The following is a 21924-nucleotide window of genomic DNA, read 5'->3' as shown; positions in this document are numbered from 1 at the left end:
CTAGAATCGGAGTGTTATTTTTAAATCTAGTAACACCATGGTTATATTTTAATATACAGTTGTTAGATGAGTTCACAACTCACATATAGGGGAGAATAAGGGTGCTTTCCCACCATAGATGTGCTATGCTACGTTGCTATGGGTGCGTTTGATATCCAGCAATCATACTTATTCATTTCTATCATAATTAGTCTGTTTTCTATCGCATCATAACTGCATCGCACATCTTTTGTGGAAAGGTAAGATAAGATAAGAAATATGAAGCCGTTTTGTTAATAGCCACAAATCAATGTGTGAATTATGCCCCTCCATTTAGACTGAAGTTACAATATTTGAACTTTATTTTACTATACTGAGGCTATTACATGGTGTTACATGGGTGTTTATAAGTTTGGCTGTTATCATTACTAGAAATATGTTTCTACATTTTTTTACGTAAATTACTGTAATATTTGGCTAAGTTTTAGTTCTGCAGAGACGTAATTATTAATTTTCATATTAGTATTTAAAGGACCATGAAGTTTAAAAGTACCAAAAGATTTTTACGCACCAGACACTTATAATATTACAAATGTATATTTTCGACTATTCTGTATAAATTTCTATAAACTACCAAAAGACCGAGATTCATCTATAAATTCAATTTTACCTTAATATTTTAGTTTTTAAAGCGATTTTCAAGAGCATTCATAAGAATATTGGTAGGTACGGAGACATAAATGGTTATTTAGGTATGTATTAGAAAATGGGCGATTTTTATAACATTATTTAATTAATTATATTTGAAGATGAGTTCATACGATTTTTAATGAAATTTAGTAACATTCTTAATACATAATTAAGTCCAAACTTATCTGCGTAATGTTTATGGTCATACTCATGAAAAATTTGTGGAATTCCAATATTATTGTCGTATAGAAAATATTAAGTGTTTTTATTTTATACATTTAAATATTATCATAGTCACTTGTTTCCAAACGAAATGAACCGGTTTGCCTACTTAGTTTATGTGAATTGCATTCTTTAACTTCAATAATAACAATAGAAATTCACTGTTTCAGAACCCAAAAATCTAAGACAATACATACCTACTTGGATTTTTTTTCAGCAATTTGAAAAAAAAAAATAGATTTACAATTCACATAACGCATTTCACAATAATTATATTGAAAGCACTAACAGTCTACACACTAGACACAGGTAGTTATTGCTTACAAAAATATAATAAATGCATTTTTTTCATACGATTATGGCAACACAACACTGTTTTTTTTCTAACTATGTTTTTTATCTGGCAAACGACACGGCTACTGACTGCCAACACTTTTGAGATGTTCAGAAGTTAGTTCAAAAAGCGGTCCATAGATGTCGCCCAAAATTTTCATTGCACTGACACTCCATCTTCGTATATTGTTAATCCAAGACAGGAATATAATCCATACAAATGTACCGCAAAACGAGACAGCCATTTAGCTTTATCTACTCGTGTGAGAATTATAGTTTATTATGTTTTTATCTTGATCTAAACTCTGAAAATCCCACAATAGACAATAAAACATCATATTCATAAACACCGCCTGCCAAAAACAAATGAGATTCAAATTGTAGATTAAAATTCATTGTAGACACAATTATTACAAAGCAAAGTGCATATACAAAAACTTACAACTAACATAACAGATTACAGTATAAAATGATAATCGAAAAAAAGTCAATAAAAATAGTAATACTAACTTTGTGATGCTAACTAAAGTTATCAGAGTAATATAAATAAATATATAACGGAAACGAATCTGCGTTGAAAATATTGATGAGAATGACGAGTCTAGTCACCTAATGTGATCCACACATTTAATTAAGATCGTATTCCCAACCAATACTTTCAAAAACATATTTTAATAACCACTTAAACATATTAAACTTTTCTTTCTTCACTTAAACACAATACAAACTTACGTTTTCCAACCCTAAACCCTTAGCCATTCCATTCCCTCATAACTTTAATATGTTTAAGACTATCCAATACACGCTTAGCATAAAAAAAACAATGAGAAAAATAACCACTGCAGTACCAAATAGGGCCGTGAAAAAGCGAAACTATGGCAGCACTATCGTTTTAACATCAGCCAATCAGAAAATTCCGTAATCAAAATGGCGGCCGCGCCGACCAATCAGAAGACAGCGCGGCAGCTAGCGCCATCTACGATTAGTTTAACCCTTTCCCGTTAACGTTAAGACTATTTTGTTCCACAGGCAACATGTGTTGTTCAGCTATGTATTTAGCAGGTATATAATGTGTTAGTGTTGTATATAGCGCGGGCGTCAACCGGTCCCACTGTTTTGTGACTTCTGTTCAAACATGGCCGCCATATCGCGAATGTTGTATGACGGAGACACCTTTTCTGTCCTGTGAATGAAACGAGATGGGTGTAAATAAATTTTGTCATAGTGCATTGCATAAATATTTTGTCTATTTTGCCAATTTCGTTTGTATTTTGGTCAGACGGTAGTGAACTTGGTTTCGGAGCTCAAGGCCACAGGTTCGAATCCCGCCGTTTCCGCTTGTCTTATACGTATAATATGCATGTAGCAGACATCTTGCACATATATACAGGACCCGAGAACTAACATTCAAACAAATATTCGTGCCTGAAACCCTCGATACAGTAGTAACCTATAACTATTACTAAAACGTACACTAGCTTACTATATAAAAAAACTACTTAAACTTTGTAAAATATAGCATGAGTACTATGACGTTTGATTGTCAGATGGTTATGCCGTGCAAATGTTCGTTTTCCCTTTAAAAAACAAATGACAAATAAAATTAATGGATTTGACAGCTACCATGCTACATTTTACAAAGTATAAATGGATCTTTATCCCACATACCTGTCAAACTCTCTCATGGCGTCCGCATCATAGGTCCCGCAAGCCTCGCCCAGCTCCACGGTCCTATCTCCATCGGGACTCTGTATCGTGTCCAGACTATTATCACTTTTGGCCAAACTAAACCGCATTCTCTGTCCTAAATCCACAGTGTTGCGTCTCTCAAACTTAGGCTCATCATCTTTGAGTCTATCGCAGTCATCTTTGTCGCTTTCTGAGTCTTTTTTAATTTTGATTCGCGTCAAATGTTCTGGGTTACTTCTGAAGGATTGCGAACTGTATTTCTCTCGAAGGAAATTTCTTCGCTCCTCCTTGTATTTCTCTATGCGTTCGCGGCTTAATTTCTTCTCCGTTTCAAAGCCTATAATGTTTTTCAGATCTGGCTTTTCGAATCTTTGTATTAGGCTAATTTTGTTTTCGGTTGTCGGTGTAATACTTTCGGTCTTTGTGTGTGTTTCTTCTAAATTCAAGTTGAGGTCGGGAAGGAATTTGTCTCGCTTCTTCACATCGGCCGGTTCTAGACTTTTTCTCTTATCTTTGACTTTCTCTGAGCCGAATTCTTGTATAAACGCGTTTTCGTCGAGCGACCGAGCGCTGGTCGAATGCTTCGAAAGTCGAAAGCTTTTCGGCGAAACAGTCGGCTTGTCTTTCTGTCGAAGTTCGACTTTGTCTTCATCTTTTCGCTCTAAAGTAGGATATTTAATTTCCGCTTTGAATTTCTCGAAGGAAAACGGACTTTTCTGTTCAGTAGGGCTCTCGAATCTAGTAGCCAACTCACGAACGTTTAAATTCTTTTGTTTCTGTTTCTTAACAACATTACCGTTTATATTCTCAACTGTCACTTCAACATCGCTCTCACCCTTATCTTTAATCAGATCTGAATTATCATTAGATGTTTCTGCATCCTTATCACATATCCTGAGCGTCTCCACATTAATATTCTCATAATCGTTATTACTCCTAACAGACTTGGCTGGGAAAGACACATTTTCATAATACCTAGAGACAGGCTTTTCTGGCGCCTCAAACATCATAGCGTTGACTTCCTCTATGGACTTTTTGAAGAACTTCACTTGGCTGTAAACGTCGGCGTCATTTTGGTATTGTTCCGTCGGTGTTTCTAGAATGATCAGGTCTTGGTTGAAGCTGTCAGGTTGGCAGGCCTGCTGTGTCGGCAAACTTGCATCCGTATCCGGAATAGACGCGTCCTCAACTATCGACAGATTCTTTTCCAAATCTATATCTTCGTACACCGAATCCCTTTCGTTGGTCGGAGTTTCGGTGTTCTCTATCAACTCGTAATCGGGAGTCTTAGCGCTTTTCGTTGGCGATCTAAAGGTGATACTTATAGTGGATTTTAGGGGGCTTTTTAGGGGGCTACTAGGGCTGCTTTTGGAGGTGCTGCTAGAATGCAGATTTATGTAATTTGGTCGAGTAAAAGTGTAGGGTTCGTACAAGTCATCTTGCTTCGACGGATTGGAGTAGCTTGAAGAGCTTTCATGCGATGACGTCATCACCGATTTTCGGTCTAAAACCGCGTGTTCCAGCTCTTTCTTGTGCGAATTGTGTTCCGAATTAGACGACGTAGATATAGCGGACAATCTGTTCAAGTTTTGATAGCTTATATCCGTGGAATGCACCGGGCTCGGCTCTAGACTGTCATGCAACTGTATCGCATCATTCGAACTAGATTTCGAAGTAACCGGCTGCCCTATCTTGAAATCGGCCTTCAGATGTTCGTAGTCCGTAGCTTTGAGCTCACACTTCAAACATTTCTCCTTGTGACAATTATCGCAGTTTTTATTCTCAGTAATCTTAATCGTATGTTTATTATTCGCCTCCGAAACTTCGGAATCCGATTCCAACTGATCATAAATCGGCGTAACAGGCGTTACTGGACTAGAATTGATTGTGCTTGACGTCAAATTGCTTATAGACGAATTTTCCTGCGGCCAGTCTATTTTTATCAGCGTCGAGTGTCCATCTTTGCCGTGCCAAGTCAGGCGGCCATTTTGGTTGACAGTGACAGGTCTGTCATGGTTTGACAGCTCGCTTGTCAGACCGCTGACGGGGTGGTGGAGGCCGCTGTAGCGAGTCGAGTAGCGAGCTTTCCTCGGCGAGTTGCGTTCTCTGCAATGTGTTATTTAGCTGATGAGTTAAGCGTGAAACTTAGCTTGTTATAATGTTTTTAAATGATGATTTTGGTGTTTGATGCGTAGAAAATTTTGATTGGAAGCCAAACGTGCACCAAACGGGTTCAAACGACAACAATAACAAAAGTTTGCCTAGTGAGAAATTAGTTTTAACTACAGAATGACATCAAATCAAATAGAGTATATTATAATTGTGGTAGTAACCTCAGTTTGACGTTGACGGTGGCGGATTGGAAGTCCGAGATGGAAGCTTTGGGGCTGTCGCGGTCCTTGCATAATCTGTTGACAAATATCATATTAATGTCGAATTATCTTTATCTCACACGGCTAAGACCGAGTAGCTGGACATATGAAGATCAAACTATCGCTTTTTGAAATAATGTTTTATAATTATTGTTAATTTATGTGTTCACACTTTAATCTTTATTATTTAATTTATTATGTTGTTTTATATTCTGTTTTAGACAGTGACAGTAATTAATCTCTTGCAGAAAGTCCTATTTTTTTATTGGTGGTACAAGAAGGGGATCAGTTGTAGTCAGTTTTATTGCTGGTATATCCTGTTTTTTATGGATAACAAACGTACCGTTTGGCGGAGCTGAGTTCCTTGGCGGGCGGCGGCTGCGCGCGCGGGGAGTCCCCGCCGTCGATGTACGCGATGGAGGCTAGCTCATCCTCTATGGCGCAACGTTTTCTGGAATTCATTATTATCATTAATTAACAATTTATTGTTGCCAAAGTTATATAAGTAGTAAGACATAATGAGAGTGACTCTACTCGTCCTTTTTACATTAACATTTATTGTACGACTTACAAAATAAGCGAAAAACTATTTGTTTCCTCTGATTTTTGCACACGCTTGGGAGGCGAGTTGGAAATCATTGAACCAATTCTAACCAGCCATCCTCAGAGAAACCTGAGTTACTGATCATACCACGATCCGGTCCGAAGGCCTGGAGTAAATTCGCCTGTATTTTTTCTATTCTTCGCAATTTTGTGTTTAAGGATACCAAAATACTCGGCCTTTCTAACCCAGCCACCTACGCAAGGTCGTCGTAAAATAGTCGTCAGGGAATGACTATAAACGTCACTTCCACTTTAACTTCCACGTTACCTCTCAGCGGGCTCCTGGTGCACATCAGCGTGCGCGCGGCGCGGGCTCGGCTCCGCGCTGCACGGCTCCGAGGAGAGAGGCGACGAGCAGAGAGAGAGAGAGCCCTGCGGGTGGAGAGATGAGGTTGAGTTAGTGGAGATTATAGTAAATTGGAACAGATTATTATTATTTAACGCATTTGTATGCGTTGCATTTGTACGGGTTTTGATTTTCCAGGTTTTTCTGGAGATTTCCGGGAGTTTTACCCGAAAACTACCTATAGCGAAATGTTAATCGAAACCGAAGAGGTCAAACGGACACTGTACTAACTAATTCAAAACTAGTAGGTAGGCGACGAGCAGAGGGAGAGAGAGCCCTGCGGATGAACATATATCGGTTATATTAGTGAACATTATAGTTAACTAGCTGTTCCCGCGAGCTTCGATTCGCCTTAAAAAGTTTTCCCGTAGGAAACCCGGGATAAAAAGTAGCCTATGTTCTTTCTCAGGGTCTAGACCATATTATGTATACCAAATTTCATTCAAATCCGTTTAGTAGTTTTGGCGTAAAAGAGTAACAGACAGACAGACACAGTTACTTTCGAATTTACAATGCAATATTAATACTTATATTAATATTGTAAATGCTAAGGATAGGATTAGGAGGAGGATAGGATTGGAACAGATTATTATTTAACGCAATGGTACACTTTATTGCTTTTGATTTTCTAGGTTTTATGGTGATTTCCAAGAAAAAAAAGAACAAGCGAAGTTTTAATCTGCACTGCTCCGAGGAGAGAGGCGACGAGCAGAGAGAGAGAGAGCCCTGGGGATGGAGATATGGGATAAGATAAATACTCTTTATTTGTACACAAAAATATGTGGCGGTCTTATAGCAATTTCTTCCAGGCAACCTTTGGGTGGAATGATATAATGTTATATATTAGTGGAGGTTATAGCTAATAGGAACAGATTTTTATTTAACGCAATGGTACACTTTACTTATTGCTTTTGAATTTCTAGGTTTTTATTTATTTATTTATTTAATCCTTTATTGCACAAATATAAAAATAAGTGTACAAAGGGTGGACTTAATGCTACAAGCATTTTCTACCAGTCAACCCACAGGATGAAAAAAAAGAACAAGCGAAGTTTTAAATTGCACTGCTCCGAGGAGAGGGGCGACGAGCAGAGAGAGAGAGAGCCCTGCGGGTGGAGAGGTGGGTTGTGTTAGCGGAAATTGTAACGAAATTGTACTGTCTTGCTTATTAGTTTTGAGTTTTCCTGGTTTTTCTGAAGATTTGTGGGATTTTTTCACGCTCCTGCGGCGCTGTGTAGAGCCCTAGAGCCTCGCCGCATGTTCAGCGAGAAGCACGGCCCGGTAGGTGCACGCGGGCTCTAGGGCTCTACGCGGTGAGCGGTGAGGCTCTAGGGCTCTACACAACACACTCACTTATGCCAATGAAATGGAAGTACACAAGTCTTTTCCTGAAATAAATGAATACGGCGTCCCTCAGGGAAGTGTCCTAGCACCATTGCTGTTCATACTGTACATTAATGACCTACCTGACATAACTAATAATAAATGTATACTATTTGCTGATGACATTTCCATGACTATCAAATGTATTGACGATAGAAATTTTGAATCAGATGTGAATGCTAGTATAGATAAGGTAACAAAATGGTTGGAAGCTAATAACTTACATGTAAATGAAAATAAAACTAAATATATTCAATTTAGAAATAACAGAATGGCATTAAAAAATATCAATGTGAAATGCAATAATATTGTAATTAATCATACGCCATCTACCTCTTTTTTAGGCATTGTAGTTGATGAACATTGCTCTTGGCAGCAGCATATTGAAAATGTGTGTACTAGATTAAGTAGATTTGTCTATGCTCTACACCGACTACAGAAAACATCTGACTTGCACACGGCTTTGATGGCATACCACGGGTATGTAGCATCCGTATTAAGATATGGTCTAATTCTATGGGGAAATTGTAGAGATATAGACAGGGTGTAGTGTGTTTACAGTTCTATGATAATGATAGATGATAAGATTTGGGGTTATGTTAAGGCTGATAGTACCAAACCCAATGAGCGCTGTTTTAACACTAATTTATTTCCATTATAAAATATTACTGCATAGTAAACAAGTAATGTATGTGTGTGTAAGTATCAATCTGATTTCAACCTTATAGCAATATACATAATACATATAACATCTAAGTAAGTACCTATTGTACGGTAGCCGTAGCCCGTACATCCTGCCCACTCAAAAGAAGGAAGAGCATTATATAAAATAAGATTTAAATGTTACTGTAGCTAAAGTAAAGTTACAAGTATAATGATAACTGTAAATTAAATTAATTAGGTATAAAATGCAATGTTAAGATATTGAACTTAAATATTTCATTCAAATACAAAAAATACAATATAGTAAGTACTTAAGTATTTCATTCACACACTTCACTATTAATGATTACGGAAGGAATGTCTAATCTAACTGAGCGCGGTCGAACAGTCGGCGTAGTCCAAGTGTCGTGGTGGTCCGCGCTCGGGGTGCCGGGGGCCGGGGTGCCGGGGGCGGGGGCGCGGGCGGCGGGGGCCGGGGCGGGGGCGCGCGCTCGCAGCAGCCACAGCGGCAGCGCCGGGGGGGCGCCGCGGGACTCGATGCTCGTTGTGGTCAGCTCGAGGCGGCGCTTGTATTTTCGCCATCGCAGGAGAGAGTATACAGCTCCGGAGATGATGACGACTCCCATTACGGTGTACATTACCGAATACTGGTGCACATCATGAATGCTGAGGGGTTCGTTAGCCTTTTGCTTCAGGTCGTCAATCTGTGTTTTCAAATTGTCCCAGTCATGAATGTGGTCTTCTGGAACGAACGGCGTCATATCTGACGTATTCACGATGTGGTTTAGAATTGATGATCCAACAATGTATGTATTATCAGTTTCCATCTGCATGTGGCTCATATAGTTGCTATGTCCAATGATCGAGAATGTCGTACTCTTTACTGCACAACCTTGACCTATATCCAGTAGGCCATTACCGGTCAACGACTTCAATGTCATCTTGTTATCAGGACAGAAAATGCGCAGCGAGCAGTTCTCACAGCATGAGTACAACCATCTATTGTTGTTGTGTAATTTAATCCACAGCTCGTGGCACGGCTCCGCTCTTGTACGGCACATGGGTTTGTTATGAATGCTGATGTTGCATATGCTCTGTGTCATCTGAACTTGATGTATGAGTTTATCAATGGAGCATAGTATTTTATTTACTGATGTGTGGGTGCACTCCTTTACTTCACTTTCTGATAGCAATATAAGTTGATCCCTTCTTAGGTTAAATGCGATATACGGAGTTATTGTTTCGATGATGTAGGACTGGTGAGGTAAACTGATAATTTTGTCCAGCTCGTAAGTTTCTTTGCTCACCAGCGGTATTCTGACTTCTATGATTAAGAAAGATTTTCCGACTTCCACTTGAATTTTCATTAATTTATACAAGTCTCTGTAGTCATGTTTATCAGTAGGTACAGTCAGATCTTCAGGTAGGTGACTGTAAATGACCTTCATTTGCTCCTCCAGCTGTTCTGGTGGCAACAAGTGCGCGTCCAGGTGCCCGTGGGTGAGGTCTGTAATGGTGTTGATAAGGTTCTCTTGTACACGGCGCACGTTGGATATCATGATTGATGCTGAGAGGGCCGATGATATGATATAAAGTTCATTATTGTTTTGCGTCAGCAGTTTATTATTGGCGAGTTTCACTTCTTCAAGGTGTTTTTGGATCATCCCAAACTGCTTGTTCATGATGTCCTCGTTCCTTTGTAGAATGTTCGACTGTGCTTCTATGACACTCGTCTGGTTCTTGAATAGAAGTAGTAGATGATTTTCGTTCATAGATATCTTCTCAATGTCCTTCTCATACTTTCTTGCGAATCGATCATCTAAAACTCCAAATAATGAGTTGGCTATGTATCCAACTCCGTTGATAAGGCCTCTCTTTTGCCGTTTGGTGACGTGTTTCTTGAGTATTTTATTATAGTGATATATTTCTGATAAGTCGTGTTGCAGTTGATATACGATACTCTGGTATTGTGTTGATAAATGATTTGAATCCAGAAATTCTTCTAGGTGATAAACGTATTTTTCCAGGTGGTGCAGTCCGGACCAGTATGTACTCATATTATAATACATGATTAATTTCCAGTCGTCTCGGATGATGCTCATATCGTACATCTTGTCGAAATACATGTTCATGTTGTTGTTAAGTTGTGTGATATTGCAGTCGCATTGTGCTGAAGTCATCATTGATAAGAAAAGTAGTAGCGCCATGGATATGTAGTGACAAATGCCTTTCCTTGTTGTTCGCTTTGGTCGCCCGCTGGCCTTGACCGTGGGAGTTGTCACTTGATCGGGCGCGTCTGCTTGCGAATCAGCTGTTGTGACGTCATCAGTCGTTGGTGTCGTGCATTGTACGTCGCTTATCTGTGACGTGGCGTGTTCTTCTCTAACTGGCAACAGAGCCAATTTTAAGATCGGTCGTTTTATGATGCCGCCTTTCGTTTTCACAGTAGCTACCCGGACGTGTCCGTCTTGGCCCGGGTGTACGGCGACGATCCTGCCCAACGCCCACTTGCCAGGGGGTAGGTTGTCGTCTTTGATAAGGACGACGTCATCAACTGCCATGTTTTTGGTAGATGTTCTCCACTTTGTTCTTATTTGCAACTGTTGTAGATAATCTGATGACCACTTCTTCCAGAACTGTTTGTTCATTGATTGGATTAAACGCCATCTCGTAGTCAAATTCATTTGCTCGGGATCCGTCTGTGGCCTTGTGATTAGTGAGCCGCCCACCAGGAAGTGTCCTGGAGACAAGTATTCGCCATCTGGGCTTTCACTTAATGATATGAGAGGTCGTGAGTTGAGGCACGCCTCGATCTGATGCAGTAGAGTGATAAACTCCTCGTAGGTGAGTTTCTGTTCGCCAATCACTCTTTTGAGATGATATTTTAAGCTCTTGACGGCCGCTTCCCAAAGGCCTCCTGCTGATGGGTATGCTGGCGCGTTGAACTTCCACTGTGTGTGGTATTCACTGCTGATCTTACTTAGCAGGTCTTCATTGATAGTTTGGAGGATCTCTTTGTACTCCTTCTGCAGCAGCCTGTTGGCGCCTATAAAGTTGCTTCCTCTATCGCTGAACATACACCGAGGTGTAGACCGTCTGGCGCAGAATCGGCGGTAGGCAGCTAGGAATCCAGGTGTACTGAGGTCAGATACTAGCTCCAAGTGTACGGCCTTTGTTGATAGACATACGAATACCGCCACGTAGCCTTTGTGTGTTCGCACGCCGCGTCCTTTGTTGGCCTTGATGTCAAAGTGCCCCGTAAAGTCGACACCTGTGTACGTGAACGGGCGGGATGGCGTCACTCGAGGCTCCGGCAGGTCTGCCATGATCTGATGTCTCTGTTCTGAGTTGAATCGCCTGCATTTCACGCATTTGCGCAATTCTCGTTTCACCGTTCGGAGCCCGCTTAGTATCCAGTATCTGTCTCTGATATATGATAATGTTAGGCTCGGTCCACCGTGTAGCGTGGCGGAGTGAGCTTGTTGTACGATGAGCTCGGTGAGTCTGCTGTGACTCGGTAGGATGATGGGGTGCTTGGCTGCATGACTGAGAGACGAATTGTTGAGTCGTCCGCCAACTTTCAGTAGTCCATCACTCGCGTCGATGAATGGGTTGAGGCTCAGTAGTTTACTAGAAGTCCTCAGATTCTCCTTTTTTGACAATCTTGATAAGTCTTCTTCAAATTCGACCGATTGTACACTTTTGTCAATTAAATTTTGTGCTTGTTGCAATTCCGCAGTTGATAGGTAGTTTTTATATGATACTTGTTGTTTATTTTGCAGCCACTTTATGTAACGTGATAGCCAGGCGATAGTGGTTGCTACTCGGTGCAGTGAACTGCATTCGTTTAATAACTTGTCCACTAGGTCATTCTTATGACATAAGGCTGCGTTCACATTGTTTTTCTTGGTCTCAATTGTTGGAGGTTGATATGTCTTTTCTTTGATCTTCTCTGTTTCGAATGTGGACAACCAAGCCGGGCCATTCCACCACAGCGGGTGTTTGTACAGCTGTGCAGCAGTTACTCCTCGTGTGGCACAATCAGCTGCATTTTCCTCTGACTTGACGTGATGCCAGCATGTAGCAGGGATGATTTCCAGTATGGAACGTATTCTGTTGGCGACAAATGGCTTCCACCTGTTGATGTCTCCGTGGATCCAGCCAAGGACCACCATAGAGTCGGTCCATGCGAAGATCTGTGTGTTGTCTGTTATGGTCTCCATGACTTTTTCCATAAGTCGTGATAATAGGAGCGCGCTACAAAGTTCAAGTCTGGGTAGCGACGGTTTTGTTTTCAACGGCGATAATTTTGTTTTCGCAGTCATGAGTGTTGATGTAAACTCGCCCTTATAATCATGTGTTGTGATATAAATAGAACAAGCAATAGCCTTCTCCGAGGCGTCGCAAAATCCATGTATTTGATAGTTTGATTTATCTCCCAGATATCTAGGTATCTCGAAATGATCTATGTGTTGAAGATCTTGTTTTAGTTGCTCCCAGTCGTTGTTTAGCGATTCTGGCAATAGTCCATCCCAATCTAAGGGTTCCTCGGACCATGTTTGTTGGAATAATAATTTCGCTCGGATAGTAAGTGGTGATAACCATCCTAGCGGATCAAATATCACTGATATCTTTGATAGTAACTCTCGTTTTGTAAGTCGTTTTTCATTGTTTTCAGATTGATATTTGTTCTGGAATGTGAAGGTGTCACTTGTAGGGTTCCAGCGGATGCCCAACGTCTTCCTGGATTCTGAGCACTTGAAGTCGAGGGGGGTGTCAAGTTGCTCGGCTGATAAACCTTCAGTTAGCTTCGCTGTATTGCTGGACCACTTCCGGATATTCATGCCAGCCCCTCCCAAGATGTCAATAAGTTCTTTTTGTAGCTGTTTTGCTTCTTCGATCGTGCTCGCTCCTTCTAGAAGATCGTCCATGTAGAATGACGTCATCAATGCCCTTGATGCTAATGGGTACTTGTCTGCTTCGTCGATCGCCAACTGTTTCAATGTTCTCATTGCCATATATGGCGCGGCCTTCAGCCCAAAGACGATGGTCGAAAGTTGATACTCTTTCAGGGCTTCTTGTGGTGACTCCCTCCAGACTATGCGTTGTAGATGCTGATCTGACTCTCTGACGTTGATCTGTCTGAACATTTTCTCTATGTCTGCCGTGATGACGTATTTGTGCTGACGCCACCCGAGTATTAAGCTTTGTAAATCTTTCTGAAGGTTAGGACCACGTTCCATCAGGTCGTTCAGGCTATATCCAGACGAAGTCTTGCTTGACGCATTGAATACTGTTCTCAATGCAGTAGTGGTTGATTCTAATTTCAACACACCGTGATGTGGGAGATAGTACGAAGTTTGTACTTGTTCGCTGACTAAGCGCATGTGGTTGCGTTCTTCAAAATCTCTCATGAATTTTATGTAACTTTCTGAAAAGTTCTGATTTTTCTTCATTTTATTTTCTAAACTATGGAACTGTGCCATGGCCTTTGATTTTGATTGTCCTAGTTTTTCTTCGAAGTTGGGCTTCATAGGTATGGCCACTTCATATCTTCCGTCCTCCAGACGTCTGGTAGTGGATTTGTAGAACTCTTCACAGTACTGCTCGTCCTGTGTGAGATCATCTGGTTGATTGGTAATCTCTTCAAGCTCCCAGTATTGAGAGATGTCTGATAAATTGTTGACTACCACGTGACAATTGAAGGTTTTCACGCTTCCTGATAATATCCAGCCCATTCTCGTCTGCTGGGCGATGGGTGCCATGTTAGGACCCTTGATAAGACCACTCATAATTATGTTAGAGTAGATGCTGGCGTCCAGTAGTAGGTCAATAGGTCTTGATACGTTGTACTGGGGGTCGGCCAGCTTGATATGTTGCAGGTGGTCCCATGGTTTTTGATTGAAGGTCATGTTGGGAAGATTATTTATGACGTGCTTTATGACTAATGCTTGAGTGGTGAAACAATAGTCGTCATGAATTGATCGACAATCGAGTGTAATCATTCCTTTGCCTTGTTTCGAGCCATTTCCGATGCCTGATACTGAAGCATGATAGCGTTGCCTTGGTAAGCCTAACAGCTGAGCAGCATTTTCAGATATTAGGGATATCTGTGAGCCTTGGTCGAGTAGGGCCCGCAGGGTGATATAACGACCATCAATGGACTTGATTTTTAGTGAGAGGGTCGTCAGTAAGATCTCTTCGTCATCTGTGGCAACGTGATTTACGCTGTGCTGCTTGTTATCTTGGCGCGAAGTTGAAGGTGAAGGCATCGTAGGTACTGTATGTACGGGTGTCGAATTCGACACGGAAACGGCGGCGGCGGCTTCATTCATGCGCGGCATATGTGCGCGCGGCGGCATTTTGCTGACATTGGTGTAGGCATCATGTAGAATGGTGTTATGTGTGTTCTGGCACTGTTTGCACCTTTTTGTTGAAACACACGGATTGTCGTAGTGTTTGTAGAGGCAATTCTGGCAAACGTGTAGTTTTATCACTGTAATCAGCCTTTCCTCGGGGGTCATTCTGACGAATTTGTTGCATTTGTACAACGCGTGACTGTTGTTGCATAGCGGGCAATTCCACGTGCATGTTGCAATAGCTTGCAGTTCCCTTTTTGGAAATTTTCCACTGCGATTCCCGCCTTGATATTGATAATACGGCTTGTTCTGTTGATATGGCCTGTTTGATGTAGCTGATGTTGTTTCTCTTTCTTTCTTATGTATGGGCTCCAACGCTGTGAATTTGCCTTCTAGGAACTCCATAAGCTCAGAAAGCGATGGCAGGTCACGTGGCGATTTCCGTGCTTCCTTGTAATCACCATAGGTCTCGATGTCTAATTTTTTAGATATGAGGTGCACCAACAGAGGGTCCCAAGTACTTGTGTCGATACCCAGGTTCTGTATGGCATGTAGACACTCCATCGTAGTATCATAGAGACGTCGGATCTCAAATGATGTCTGCTTCTGTACAATCGGCTGATTTAAGAATGCTTCAATGTGCTTTGTAAATAATAATTGTTGATTATTGTATCTATGGGTCAACAGATCCCATGCTGCGTCGTAGTTTTCGGATGATATATGAAGATGCTGGATGAGTCGCTCCGCATCTCCGCGTAGTTTCCCTTTCAGGTGCTGCATTTTTTGGCATTTAGAAAGGAGATTGTTGTTATGGATGCTTTCCACGTAGAGGTCGAAGAAGGTGGGCCACTGTGTGTAGCTTCCGGAGAACACTGGGATGTCGATGCGAGGGGTTGATTGTTGAAGATGCGCTGTTGACGCTAGTTTAAGATTCAAGTCCCTCTTGATTGATCTGTAGGTATTCTCGTAGATTCCAAATTCTTCGTCGTAAATTGAATCCGAACCCTGGAGATAGTTATCGATCTGTAAGTGTAAGGTGTCGATCGTACTCCATCTTGATTGTACGTTCTTCAGCTCGTCTTCCAGTTCCCACTTGTCGCGTATCTCGTCCACTTTGATATTCTTCACCATTCTGTTGAATGCTCGGAAGTTGGTTCGCTGTTGCGAGAGGAGGTCAGCCACCTTGCTCGGGGGGGCCTCCGTGGACGTGGATGCGGAGGGCGCCGGGGGCGCGCGCGCCGCCGGGGGGACCGCAGGGGCGGCCGCGGCCGGCGGGCCGTAGACGGACGGGGTCAGAGCAGTAGACGCTGACGGGATGGGCACTGACGGTATCGTAAGTTTCACCTGTCTTGGATTCACTAACGGTGATTTCGGTTGCATTTCCTCACCTGATGCAGCGGGAAACGAATGGATCTTGCTGCGCACAGAGTCGAAGTAGATCCTTGATTGTGAATACTGATCTTCTTTGAAGTAGGGCTCGATGTCGTTTTCATAATGGGCCAGCTTGTCATTGTTTGACTGGAACTCCGCCCACAGTTTGTCCAATGTATCCAGACGCTCGTCCAGATACGTGCGTGTTTTCCGTCTTGCAGAATCCTTGCTGAAGTTGCGCTCGATCTGTTTGATCAGCTCGATGATATCAGATTGCCGTTGAATTAGGCTTTCCATGTTGATAAGTTGAGACTGTTTGTCGCTGTCTTGATATGACTGTATGTCACTTGATATACTTCCTCACTAATGTCGAAGCGAGAGCGCGTCCTCGATGATAGCAGATGAACTGCGTGTTCCGAATCCGGGACTCCCAGATACAGCCTTGTGCGCCTTCTCAATCTGACTGGGGAGGGCCGCTGGTGGCAGGCCAGTCAAACCGAATCGCAGCTGCACCAAGAAATCACCAGAAACTTCACACTATTGATTGTTTATCACCACACGGACCGCTGGTCTTTATTTTCGAAGGACTAAAAACTGTAGTGTGTTTACAGTTCTATGATAATGATAGATGATAAGATTTGGGGTTATGTTAAGGCTGATAGTACCAAACCCAATGAGCGCTGTTTTAACACTAATTTATTTCCATTATAAAATATTACTGCATAGTAAACAAGTAATGTATGTGTGTGTAAGTATCAATCTGATTTCAACCTTATAGCAATATACATAATACATATAACATCTAAGTAAGTACCTATTGTACGGTAGCCGTAGCCCGTACACAGGGTATTTATTCTACAAAAGAAATGCATCAGAGCCATCTGCTCAGCACATCCCCTTGATTCTTGCAAGCCACTATTTAAGAACCTAAAAGTACTGTCACTGCCAAGTCTCTATATTTATGAAATGGCATGTTTTGCCCACTGTCAAAGACATACACTTACTAAATACTGTGATGTTTGTTCTTTTAATACTAGAAATCCCAACAAAATTATAGTTCCGCCATGCAGAACTGAGTTTTGCAAAAGAGGTTGCTATCATATGCTCATAAAGATATATAATAAGCTCCCACAGTCAATTAAGTACTTGCCTTTGGCTAGATTTAAGGTCTCACTACATAAATGGCTAATTAAAATGTGTTTCTATAATGTAAATGAGTACCTCTCTTTAAATAAAATAAATATGGACTAAGAACTAATATTCGAATACCTAATGTCACTTAATTATAATAATTACAATCAGAAATGTAAAAATATGCTATTTTATACATAAGTTCTAGACATAATTTTTGCATACCTGAACAGGTGAAATGTGTAGATCGTTATTTATTATACTGACCACCAATTGTACGACATTTCTGGCAAATAAACTATTTCATTTCATTTCATTTCACAGCGCCGCAGGAGCGCGACCGCCGCATGTTCAGCGAGGAGCACGCCCCGGAGCCTCACCGCTCACCGCGTAGAGCCCTAGAGCCCGCGTGCACCTACCGGGCCGTGCTCTTCACTGAACATGCGGCGGTCGCGCTCCTGCGGCGCTGTGTAGAGCCCTAGAGCCTCACCGCTCACCGCGTAGAGCCCTAGAGCCCGCGTGCACCTACCGGGCCGTGCTCCTCGCTGAACATGCGGCGGTCGCGCTCCTGCGGCGCTGTGTAGAGCCCAAGAGCCTCACCGCTCACCGCGTAGAGCCCTAGAGCCCGCGTGCACCTACCGGGCCGTGCTCCTCGCTGAACATGCGGCGGTCGCGCTCCTGCGGCGCTGTGTAGAGCCCTAGAGCCTCACCGCTCATCTCGTAGAGCCCTAGAGCCTGCGTGCACCTACCGGGCCGTGCTCCTCGCTGAACATGCGGCGGTCGCGCTCCTGCGGCACTGTGTAGAGCCCTTGAGCCACACGGCGCAGTGTGTAGAGCCCGCGTGCACTCACATATAAATTAATTTTCCTTTTTCCGAAAGTCTGTTTTTTATATAAATAATTATGTTTAGTATAGTATTAGTACTAGTGTTTCTTTCCGCATGTTTGCAAATGTTTCGGCAATAAATAATTTTTCTTTCTTTCTTCCTTTTTTTCTTTCTTTCTTTATTTACCGGGCCGTGCTCCTCGCTGAACATGCGGCGGTCGCGCTCCTGCGGCGCGAGGCGCACGCGCATGCCGGCCAGCTCCGCCTGCCACGCCTCGAAGTACGAGTCGCACGACGCTGAGCTGTGGGTGAGGAATGGTGATGCTGTTTAGAAGGATAGAAAATGTATTCACATTATGTAAATACGTTATGTAGGTATTCGAATACGATACGATACGAAATTTAAACCATAAACGTGGTGTGCTTTTGTAAACTGTAGCTATTGATCAAAATACGTAGACGTAGTGCCTATGCCACTTTCATAAAATTTACCGAATACAGTCTCATCGGATTGCTAGAAAATCGAGAAGCAAAGGAGACGCCGTTTTCTATTCTATTCTGAGAGGGGGGCGAAGTTCCTTTACGTGGCTCTCTCGAGTGGAACCTTTGTACAGTTCTCCCATATTAATAATGCGCATGCAAATCTTCGCAAACTGTCGTATTCCCGGAAACACCCGAATCATTGAATCGTACAAAGCACTTGCATTTTGATCCTTGTTCGAAAGAAATAGTAGTCAATATCATGTGACACATAATCGAAAACAATTTGGGCGGTCGGTGGCTGTCACCGATCAGTCAAGGGTCTCAAGGTCAAGATCAATATTACTTTTGTGGAATTATAAAGAGCTGCAATTACACATCGTTCTTGTTATTTTTTTCAAATGTGAATTTAATTTCAACTTTAATTATTTTTGACGATGCCATATTATGAGGCACATTTAAGAATAAAATATACGTCACATTGATAGACTTCACTTTGCCAATTAAGCCACACCCAAGACCAAGTTTGTAATTGTAATATTATTGTGAATGATCAGCGCTGTAAATACTTTTGAACTGAGATTTTAATGTAAACATTTTTATTAATGTGAAATAATCAGTGCTGTAAATACTTTTGAACTGAGATTTAAATTTTTTAATATAAACCTGTGTTTGAAATCCATTTCTCTTTATAATATAAACCTTGTGTTATTCAAACCTTCTTTCAGCCATCTTTGCATCAGCTTCAGACACTTGAAAAGTACCTACTGTAACATTTTCGAAGTAAATTTTAATATTATGGAATATTATGAATTATCGAATCAAATTTCGTTACTGATAAATCAATTATCTCTTTTAGCACCAATTACATAATTCTACTAAAATTTCATGAAGAAAATGCACTTAACCACTCTAAATACATAATAGTTTTCTAACGCTCGGGAATACGACCGTTGCCGAATAATGACGAAGATTTCTATGTGCATTATCAATTTTGGGGAACTGTACATATCCCCTTAATTTCAGCTCAGCCAGCCTAGCTCCCGAGTAAACTGGAGCAGCATGCATGTGTGTGAGACGCCGCCGTTATTACGACGGCTTATAATCCACATTTTCTGAAAGAAATATGTTATGTAACGACCGTGACCATAACTGACCGTGTGTGTTGTTTGAGCGGCGCGGTCGGGCGGTCTCTCAGCGGCGACACGGTGTCGCTCTCCGACTGCAGGGACTCGCACGACTTCACGGGACGCAGCGAGGGCGACGACACCATCGGGATGTCCTGGGGAATAGAGATGATTTGTACATTAATTATGGACATATAGGAAAGCAGCAATATAAAAGAGGAGGAAAATCTGTTTAATAGTAAAATTGTACACAAAATATACGTGCGTTTGTGACAAAAAAAACTACTTCCAATAGTAACAAGTCACGTGACCAAAAAAGTTTCTATGCAGGATCAAAATAAATTTCAAGAGTCGTAGAGCAATAGTTATTTAGAATGGCGAGCTGAAGCTAGCTAACCATCTTTGGCCATACTCTTTTGTAACACCTTATTTATACAGAGTCGCAAAAATGTAGACGAAGCAAAATGTAGGAAAAAATAACAACTCAACGAAAAAATGCGCTTAGCGCCTACCAGCGTATGTTCATAGATTTTCCTGCGCTTATAAGATTCCAGCTTTTTTTCTGTATACGGCCTGTGTGTTTCTCCATTGCAACTCCGCCAGACCCTCATTTTGCACTTGTAATATAACAATGAACACTCTGTATACTCACGGTGCAGGCGGCGGGGGCGGGCGGCGGCGGCGCGCGGCGCGGGCGCTGCTTGCTGCGCGAGAACAGCCCGCGCCAGCCGCTTGGAGACCGTTTTAAGCCGCGCTTGGCTCCTGGAAGATTATTTTTGGAATTAGTAAAATACACCAAACATGTACAGTCAGCTGCATAAGTAGCTGTACACTTTTATACCTTGTCAAACTCACAAACTGCCTATTCAAATATTGTCAGTTTGTTATGTAGCTAGTTTGACAAGGAACTAAAGTGTTTAGCTACTTATGCAGCTGCTGACCGTACATGATTATAGAAGTACACAGTCATGCTTCATGTAACACTTTCACGCATAATGTATTATGCTTAATCTAGCCATGAAAACGGAATAGAATTGGCACGTTTGGTTTCAATACAAATCGTGAGTCTTGTGCTATTTACTGCAATATTCCGAAAAACTGAAAAGCTATAACAGCTTTCAAAAAGATCGAGATCTGTTAAATAGAATGTGCCAATGGAACGACGACCTCAAACAGGTATTGGCTGGATGACGAAGACCAAGGACAGAGTGTTGTGGTACATGTGGTGCTTCTTGGGAAAGGCCGATGAGCTGTGGACTATTGTTGTTTGATGGTAATGATAATGAAGTATTTACCTGGCGCAGGCAGCTCCAGGATGGTGTGGTACTGCGGAAGGTTGTTGGGGCCGGATCCAACCTGAGGACAAAAAAAATCATATTAATACCTTGTTTTTATTAAATTTACTGTGTGGCTGAACACGATATGGGCACGATATATGTCCTTATAGCTCAAAAACGGGTGGACCGATTTTAACCAGGTTTTATTGCTAAAACGCTGATTTAGCGGGGATTATTCCTATCCATGTTTCATTGAAATCGGAGCAGCCATTTAAAAGTTATTAGCTATAGAACGGCGGCATAAATTTTCACGTGCGATGGTGTGTGGCTCCGAAACGAGCGGACCGATTTTCATGATTATTTTTTTTAATTTTCTTCGTTATTTTAGACACATACCTCAATATAGTTAGTCTTATGGTCTGTCTCCGTCTTCAGTATGGTGGCGGCGGCGGCGGCGATGGCTCCCGACGGCGGCGGCAGCGCGGGCACGGCGGATATCGACACTACTTGTATACCCACATAGATCCAAGACGGATGGACCGATTTGGATGAGGGTTTCATTGGTTGAAAGGTGATTTAATGGAGATTGTTCTTACCCATGTTTCATCATAATCATTTAAAAGTTATGAGCTATAGAACGACGGCACCAATTTTCACAATTCTTGTAGTAATACCTCTCAATCCGTGCGATTGTTTGTGGCTCCGAAACGGGCGGACAGATTTTCATCATTCTTTTTTTAACTTTCTCTTACTTTTCTCTCCTCTTACCTCAATATAATTAGTCTTATGGTCCGTCTCAGGCTTCAGTATGGTGGCGGCGGCGGCGGCGATGGCTCCCGACGGCGGCGGCAGCGCGGGCACGGCCGAGATCGACACGTTCGCGCGCCCGCGACGCTGCGCTTCCTCCAGACTGCGGAGATAAGAAGTAGGTTGTAGAGTACGGGAAGGTAAAAAATGAAAGTCTCAGAGACCAGCTCGCTTACTAGCACTCTGTTATTATCAGTGGATACTTGTAAAGGGCTCTCGTCATATCAACATGCTCTTTGATTTATATTATTAACTTTTGTTGATTGC

At 42.0% G+C, this 21924-nt stretch overlaps 1 protein-coding gene across 6 annotated transcripts in view; it reads right to left on the bottom strand.

Moving 5' to 3' along the window:
* Positions 1 to 1019: 1019 nt before the first annotated feature.
* The window catches only part of LOC105383208 (GTPase-activating protein CdGAPr), an 89380-nt gene continuing 68475 nt past the window's right edge, over positions 1020 to 21924 (bottom strand). For 5 of the 6 annotated variants that reach the window (XM_048632056.1, XM_048632054.1, XM_048632055.1 and 2 more), the window contains 10 exons: positions 21619 to 21760; positions 20869 to 20929; positions 20226 to 20335; positions 19604 to 19728; positions 18154 to 18268; positions 6157 to 6260; positions 5629 to 5736; positions 5247 to 5321; positions 2893 to 5019; positions 1020 to 2407 (listed from right to left, as the gene is read on the bottom strand). In XM_048632056.1, coding sequence (XP_048488013.1) covers positions 2323 to 2407; positions 2893 to 5019; positions 5247 to 5321; positions 5629 to 5736; positions 6157 to 6260; positions 18154 to 18268; positions 19604 to 19728; positions 20226 to 20335; positions 20869 to 20929; positions 21619 to 21760 — 3052 coding nt within the window. In that variant the 3' untranslated portion in view covers positions 1020 to 2322. The remainder of the gene's footprint in view (positions 2408 to 2892; positions 5020 to 5246; positions 5322 to 5628; positions 5737 to 6156; positions 6261 to 18153; positions 18269 to 19603; positions 19729 to 20225; positions 20336 to 20868; positions 20930 to 21618; positions 21761 to 21924) is intronic. The other variant, XM_048632060.1, reaches the window with a different exon arrangement.

Source organism: Plutella xylostella, chromosome 30, assembly GCF_932276165.1.
Source record: "Plutella xylostella chromosome 30, ilPluXylo3.1, whole genome shotgun sequence".
NCBI classification, from domain to species: Eukaryota; Metazoa; Arthropoda; class Insecta; order Lepidoptera; family Plutellidae; genus Plutella; species Plutella xylostella.
Note: the sequence above shows the minus strand (reverse complement) of the source record. Positions and strands in the feature narration are given on the sequence as shown.